The 8,369-nt window shown below is 45.1% G+C and overlaps 1 protein-coding gene across 1 annotated transcript in view; it reads right to left on the bottom strand.

Moving 5' to 3' along the window:
• Positions 1-2,744: 2,744 nt before the first annotated feature.
• The window catches only part of igsf10 (immunoglobulin superfamily, member 10), a 52,235-nt gene continuing 46,610 nt past the window's right edge, over positions 2,745-8,369 (bottom strand). Inside the window, exon 7 of the mRNA XM_043702723.1 lies at positions 2,745-5,364. Coding sequence (XP_043558658.1) covers positions 3,456-5,364 — 1,909 coding nt within the window. The 3' untranslated portion in view covers positions 2,745-3,455. The remainder of the gene's footprint in view (positions 5,365-8,369) is intronic.

Below are 8,369 nucleotides of genomic sequence, written 5' to 3'. Positions count from 1 at the left end.
ACTGATCTTTCAAAGTGCCAGTTTTGATTCAATGGGCCAAATGGTCATCTTCTAAGTGGTAACATTCTATTAATTGGTATTCAATACCAGAGGTGAACAGGTACCACTCTTGTTAGCATTGCAGTGGATCCAGGTTGAATTATGTATTTTCAATACATTTCAAATGCATGTGCTGGAAGTCCATTTTCTAAAAAAGGTCATTCATGGTGTGTGTGTGTGTGTGTGTATGTGTGTGTGAGTGTATGCGTGTGTGTCACTGGCAGGGCTGTCATTTATTGTCTGCCTCCAGTTTCTCTTGAGAAGGTGTTGATGAGCTGCTTTCTTGAACTGAAGAAGTGTTACATCCGAAACGTTGACTTCTCCACCTCCTGATGCTGCCTGGCCTGCTGTGTCCTTCCAGCCTCCTGACTGTCTACTTCTTGAACCACTGCAGGCCATTTACTGTAGGTACACCCATAAAACACTTCAGGAGAAGATTCCAGGATTTTGACCCTATGACAGTGAAGGAATGGGTGATATATTTCCAAGACAACGGTGGTGAGTGGTTTGGAGGGGAACTTGCAGATGATGATGTTCCCCTATATCTGCTACTCTTGTCCTTCATGGGCTGGGAAGCTGCTGCCTGAAGAGTTTCTGCAGTGCATCTGCAGATGGTACACACTGCTGGAGGAAGTGGATATTTGTGGAAGTGGTGCCTGGTTGAAACTTTATTGCTGGAACAGCACAGCAGGTCAGGCAGCATCCAGGGAACAGGAGATTCGACGTTTCGGGCACAGGCCCTTCTTCAGGCATTCCTGAAGAAGGGCCTGTGCCCGAAACGTCGAATCTCCTGTTCCCTGGATGCTGCCTGACCTGCTGTGCTGTTCCAGCAATAAAGTTTCAACTTTGATCTCCAGCATCTGCAGACCTCACTTTCTCCTGGAAGTGGTGCCTATCAAGTGGACTGCTTTAGTCTGGATGGTATCAAGCCTCTTGAATGTTGTTGGAGCTGCACTCATCCAGGCAAGTGGGGAATATTCCATCACACTCCTGACTTGTAACTTGTACATGGTGGATAGGCTTTGGGGAGTCAGGAGCTAATTTATTCACTGCAATGGAAATTCTAAATCCATTGGAAATCCAATGCACATTAAACGAACAAAATGTTACAGAGGACTTCCTCATTTTTCTCCTCATCTCCAGGTTCCATCCATGAATTGACAGATTACTGGATGGAAATTCCAAACAATACTTAGGTTTATACAGTCTTCAGCCTACTTGGCGATACAGAGCAATGCCGAAAGTGTGGGTTCAATTCCCGTACCAGCTGATGTTAATATTAAGGTTCCATTTTCTCAACTCCTCCCCCTCACTTGAGTTGTGGTAACTTTTAGTTTAAAGCATCACCACCTGTCTCTCCCTAATGAGGCTATTTGTTTCAATGGCGACTTTACTTAGTTCCACCACTGAGTATGAAAGTTGGCAGGAAAATGCAAGGGAAATAGTCATCTGATTTATTGTCATTAATAGGACATAATTATTTCTACCTGGCACTCCCTACGTCATCAGTTTTTGTTTGTATAGTATTTTGATATTCGAAAATACTGCGTGGGACAAGGCATACATTAATCATTTTAGACATCGTTCGTTTCAACAGCCAACCATGAATCCTCCACCATTTTGAGCGGCAGTCATTTTGAAAAACAGCAAGACAATGATATATTTTATGCTTTACTGTAATTTATCACACTGTGGTGTGACCTGAGACATGGGGCTCCTTTATCAAACCTGCCTTGCATAGGCAGCTAGAAGCTACCTGAGCATTAAAAACATAATCACTTGACGGCAAATTTGTCTGCTAAAGGATTCACTTTGTAGAAGCCTTTTGAGGTTGTGCACATTTGGAGAGAATCCAGAGAGGGAGAGAGTAACACTTGTAGCATAAGTCCAATATCAATGCAAGATGTGTCCAACAGTTAATCACAACACCAGACAATATACCATCTGTATTTTTCTTTACAAAAACTTTTATTATCCTTTTTTGAAAATTAAAAAAAACATTATATTACACCTCACCTTTCGTGGTCTTTGATTTATAATGTTATGTGATAAATGATGGGAAAAAGCAAATTAACTATACTGCGACAGCAGGTCATTGACAGAATTCTTTCTTCCTGTGTGAGATATGAGAAGAGTGTTAATGGTTCACTGATGTTGAACTCTGCCCTATGTTTTGCAGGTCAAGAATTCAGTGTCAAGTGTCAAAGCAGCACAGAATAAATTATTGTATGAAATATTTCAGTCCATATGATAGCACCACTCTCTAAAACTTGGGTATTTTCAGATAGAGTAATAAACGTGTTGAGAAATTAATGCACTCACTGACACCAACTTGGGTTAACTTTGAACAGATGTTGTTACATTGAACGATCTGAGGAGGGTTTTCCTTATTCAATTTTAGAGGGAGAGGGAAATTTTAATATAACTCAACAAAGACCATAAGAGATAGGAACAGGAGTAGGCCATTTGGCTCTTGTGCCTGCTCTGTGATTCAATAGGATCATGGCTATTCCTCACATTCTCTTTGCTACCTTCTCTGCATAACCCTTGATTCCCCTCCTGATAAAGAACCTATCTCAGCCTTAAATATACACAAGGACTCTGACCCCATAGCTCACTGCGGCAAGAAGTTCCAAAGACTTAGAACTGTCTGAAAGAAGAGATTCCTCCTCATCTAAGTCTTAAACTGGTTCACCTTTATTCTGAGACTGTACCCTCTGGTCCTCGGGTCTCCTATGAGGGGAAACATCCTCTCAGAATTTACCCTGTCAAGCTCCTTAGGAATCCTGTAGTTTCAATTAGAGCACCTCTCATTCTTCTAAATTCCAATCAGTAGGGTCCTAACCTGTTGTGCCTTTGTTCATAAGACAATCCTTCCATACCAGGGATTATCCTAATGAACCTTCTCTGAACTGCCTCCAAAAACAATGACAACTTTCCTGAAATAAGGGGATCAAAACTGCTCTCAGTGCTCCAGTTGTGGTCTCACCAGCACCTTGTACAGTTGTAGTAAAACTTCCCTACTCTTATACTCCAACCCCCTTGAAATAAGGGCCAATGTTTTGCCAACATCCTGGTGGCAATCCAATTAGATTGGCTGGATCATTGACTTTACACCAATATTGCTCTCAGCTGATCTGAGTGGACAGTAAGGTTGGGCAGCTATAAAAGCAGAGTGTCTTTCAATCTCAGCAGTTTCCTGTGAAACACATTATTTTAAATTTTCATCCCCCCCCCACCCCAACCCGATCTCTTTAATCAGGGAAATAAAATATTTCCTTCTCAACTGAATCAGTCCATAGACTTAATTGTCAAAATCAAAGTATAATATTAATCTCTGTAAAAAATATATAGATATATATATATTCAAAAATGAATATAAGAATATAGAGATGTATTTATGAAGAGCAGTCACTTCATATGACCTGAATATATGTCACTCGTGAGTCACTGCCTAGTTGGCTCTTGGCTGTGCACTTGTATGTCCCAGAATTCTTTGCTGTTAGCTTTTGGATCGCCAGTGTTCCCTGTGGGTGCAGGAGCCCACTGTCAGTCATCTGGCCCTTGCTGAATGTGGAAAGAACTGTGTGGTTCGGCAGCTCCCACACGATCTCTGGCCTGGGGATGCCAATCGCCATGCAGTTAAGTTGGACAGCTGAGCCGGCCAAAACCTGAAGCGACTTGGGTGGTCCGTTGGTGATGCGAGGTGGGTAGGCGATGACAATCACCGACGTTATGGTGGAGTCGTCACCTGCGTTGTTGTACGCTTTGCAAATGTAGTTGCCCCTGTCGCGTACACTCACTTCCCTGACGACCAAAGTCCCGTTTTCAAACAGGATATACCTAGGATTTATCTGTGGTCTGTTGAGGATGTACCCACTGGGCACGGTCCACACAATGTTTGGCGTTGGCCTACCATTGGCAGAACAGTGAAGGTATAAAGCATCCCCACTCATGCTGCGTATTAATCCCAGAGGCCGGGTGCGGATCACGGGTTTCTGACCGACCTCCAAGACAATCAGTTTCTCGATATATCCAATTGTATTTTTGGCTGCACACCGGTACTTGCCAGTATCCTCGACAGTGGGGCTGTGAATCAGAAAGGTGCCGTTACTGTTTATTTGGTAGCGGGCTGTCTTGTGTGCGCCAGTGAACCGTGTTCCATTGGGAAGGATCCAGATGATCTCTGGAGGCGGATAGCCATCCGCCGAGCAGTTCAGGATGGTGGGACCCTCGCCGCTCGCCACGACCTTCTTGTTGAATGGGTTCTTGAAGACGGGCCTCCGTAACCTCCGGGTCACCTCCAGGTTGACTACCAGCGTGGCTTCCCCCGCGTCGTTCCGGGCCACGCAGACAAACTCGGCGTTGTCCGTAGCCCTAACATTGCGGATTTCCAAGGTGCCGTTCAGATGGACCACGATCCTGCTCCCATAGTACGGAGCATTTAACATGATATTATCCGGCATAATCCAGGTGATGTAGGGCTTGGGAACTCCCTCCACCTTGCAGTCGATCTGTTTCCTGCTGTGCCTTACCGCGTAGTCCTTGATAACCGTCTTATTCCCGGCCAAACCGTTTATTAGCGGTGGCTTTGAGGCCACATCCAAATGGAAAAGGTACGTATCATCACCTCCAGGGTTGCGAGCAATGCACATGTACTTCCCGGCATCAGAGAGTCGGGTATTCCTGATTAGCAGTGAACCATTGGAATGCAAATGATACCGATTCTTGGAAAATGATATGATCTCATTTGTGGGGAGCATCCATAGAATCCTTGGCAGTGGCTTTCCCGCAGCCTGGCAATCAAACATTGCAATGCCTCCACTTGTTACCTTCAGGGATCCCTTGTGTGGTTTCTTTATATCCGGTGCCATTGTCACCACGGTCACATGGACTTTCATCTCGTCCTTGCCCAGAGTGTTTTGCGCATAGCATGTGTAATCGCCTTCTTCAGCCATCCCCACCTTATTGTAGTAGAGCGTCCCGTTGCCGAAGACTATGTACCTGCGCGTCCTACTGCCACTGTCATCTGCCTGCAACACGTTGTTGACCATTGTCCCATCGGGCAAGCTCCAGGAGATCTCGGGCTTGGGGGAGCCAGAGGCCTTGCAGTCTACTTGCAGGTCGGCCCCGTACGAGACGTGCTTGTGAACGGACTGTTTGTGCTCGATCAGCGCCGGCCTCATGGACACATCGATTTTCAGCGACACCATGTCATCGCCCACCCTGTTTCGGGCGATGCAAAGGTACATCCCGGCATCTCGCTCTGTGATTGATTCAATTGACAGGGTCCCATTGGGCCACACCAGGACACGGCTCGCCGATCTGAAAGGGAGACAGATAATCATCTTGTTACTCACAGAGATGGCAACAAGGGCAAGGAAGATCATCCAATGAGAGGATGTGAGAGGACAGAGGGGAATGGAACAAGGAACAGGATATTTCTGATGGGGGCCTTCTCTACCCTACCACCTGACCCAGTGCTACCATCTGCTTCCCCCCACCCCCCCACCTCCCATCACTTGCTGCTTCACATTCAGCTAAATCTTCAAATTGGGCCAAACGGCTGGAGAAGGGAATTCCTCTCTCATTTGGCGGGGATTCCCATGACCTGGAAGGTGTTGATAGTGCCATAGCATGGAAAAGGGCAGTGAGGTACGCAGCCTTCCTGGAGATGCTAGGACTGGGAAGGAGATAGTGCATGATCGGGGTGCAGAGCTTGTGGGAGATTTTGGAGAGGGGGTGAAAGGAGGATGAAAGGGAGAGAAAAGGTATCCATGTGGAAAGGAGGCTGTTCAAAGGATAACTACATCCAACGTACCCCCCTGGAACCTTCCCCGCCTGTATTTAATCGAGGCTGGGAAGTACATGACCCTGAAGTGAGCGTTGACTGCCCAGTGAAGGGCTTCAATTTGGGAAAAGGTGGGAAATCCAAACTGTGCCCATCCTACTTGAAAATTGTGGAGAGTTTGGAAGAGCTATGGGAAAGCCAGGGTGGGAGTTTTACCCATTTCCCCCAGATCAGTGCGGACATCCTTATTGAACATTCACTTTGCTGAAGAGCAGTTTGTGGACTCATGCAGCCCCATGTTAGAAAACACGTTTACTAAACTAATCACACTGAATGGATAAGATTAGCCCCTGCAGCTTCTGGATACAGATAGACAGGATGAGTATTTTCCCTCAGACGTACTCCATAGACATTAATGGATAAATCCTGGTGTATTCAGTTACATCTAACAAAAGCTTCGAAGTGATCATGGTTATGAATGAAAAATTGTTTGATTTTGTTGGGAAACTGCAAGTTCCCATCATGATGGTTGGAATTAATAAAAAACTACTCTCCCATTTGCAAACCTGGCAGTGGGGACATGAAACATTCTGCCCAGGGGAGGGGTCAAATTTCAAAAGGAGAATGCGTAAATAAATGCTAAATAAAAGGCCTGGACACTAACGGAAACTTGCAAAGATTCGGTACCACTAACATCATGGGGGGTGGCACAGTGGTTAGCACTGCTGCCTCACAGCGCCAGGGATCCGGGTTCGATTCCAGTCTTGGCTGACTGTCGTGTGGAGTTTGCACATTCTCCCCATGTCTGCATGGGTTTTCTCCAGGTGCTCCAGTTTCCTCCATCAGTCCAGAGATGTGCAGGTTAGGTGAACTGGCCATGCTAAATTGCCCACAGTGTCCAGGGAGGTGCAGGCTAGGTGGATTAGCCATGGGAAATGTAGGGTTGCAGGAATAGGGGAATCGGTCTGGGTGGAATGTTCTTTGAAGGATTGATGTGAACTCAATGGGCAAAATGGCCTGTTTTCACACTGCACAGATTCAATGATCTCCTTCTATGAAAATGCAAGCAGTAAACCATCTCAAGGCACGTATAGAGGCGTACTACCAGGTAGCATTTAATGCGAAGGTGCTTAGAATAGTTTGGATGGATGTCTTCAGAAGTAATTCAGTCGTAGGGACTATCCAAAAGGAGGGAAGAGGAAAAGTTTTGGGTGTAATTTTAGGGTAAGGGACATGTGAGGCCAAAATTGGAAATTTTGGGTGGATGTAAAATAGAGAACATTACAGGGGCAGGATGGAAAGAATAAAAAAAATTGGACTTTGAAGATACCCACGTACTTCATGTTTTTCTCATTGAATAGATTAAAATTCCAGCCTATTAAGTATATATATTTTTTTAAATGGTTTCAATTGCTTAAGAGAGCTTGCAGTTCTAAATGATAAAACCATTCGACTAACTGTGGATTACAAAAGTTGTAGAATTATCCAACTGTTATTTATTATATTCCTCAGAGAAGAAAATGCTTGCTTCCTATCCAAACACTGATTCTAAGTTTTTGGTGGAGTTTAGATAAGATTAGATTCCCTACAGTGTGGAAACAGGCTCTTCAGCCCAACAAGTCCACACTGGCCCTCTTTGGACTGTGGGAGGAAACCGGAGCAAACCCACACAGACACAAGGAGAATGTGCAAACTCCACACAGACAGTCGCCTGAGGCTGGAATCGAACCTGGGACCCTCATGCTGTGAGGCAGCAGTGCTAACCACTGAGCTACCTTTATGGCTCTTCTCATGGCTTTGTACCACCACTTGCAAGTCACACATCAACCTGATTTGAACCTACTTTGTTGTTCCTTCACTGTTGTGGAACACTCACCCTAACAGCACTGTAGATGTCTCTACACTCCCAAGGACTGTAATGGTTCAAGAAGGCAATTAATTGCCTTTCTTGAGGGCAATTAAGGACAGGCAACAAATACTGCCATCAAAGCCAATATCCTGTGAATGATAAATAAAGGTCAGACCAAAGGAACAGGATGTGATTCTAAACAAGAAATCCTCAACATGACCTGTACACATCTGTACATATTTCAGATTTCCAGTGTCTGCTGTATTTTAACTTTAACATATAAAGAATGTGTGTTAAATCCAGCCCAGTACAGTTAATGTAGGGCATGTGTGAATGAGAATCAATGTTTCATCCAAAAAGGGTGTGTGTATGTGTGTGTGCAGATGCGTTTGTGTGTCTGTACATGTGTGTGTTTGCATGTATTTCTGTGCATGTGGGTGTGTGTCTGTGTATGTGTGCATGTGTGTGTGTGTGCGTTTGTGTGTCTGTGCGTGTATGTTTATGTTTGGGTGTGTTGTGCGTGTATGTTTATATGTTTGTGTGTTGTGCGTGTATGTTTATGTGTTTGTGTGTATGTGCCTGTGCGTGTGTTTGTGTGTGTCTGTGCGTGCGTGTTTGTTTGTGTGTGTCTGTGCGTGCGTGTTGTGTATCTGCCACTTCCGGTTGTCAGTTCCAGCTGTCCGCTGCCGT

Source organism: Chiloscyllium plagiosum, chromosome 13, assembly GCF_004010195.1.
Source record: "Chiloscyllium plagiosum isolate BGI_BamShark_2017 chromosome 13, ASM401019v2, whole genome shotgun sequence".
In the NCBI taxonomy this organism is placed as follows: domain Eukaryota; kingdom Metazoa; phylum Chordata; class Chondrichthyes; order Orectolobiformes; family Hemiscylliidae; genus Chiloscyllium; species Chiloscyllium plagiosum.
Note: the sequence above shows the minus strand (reverse complement) of the source record. Positions and strands in the feature narration are given on the sequence as shown.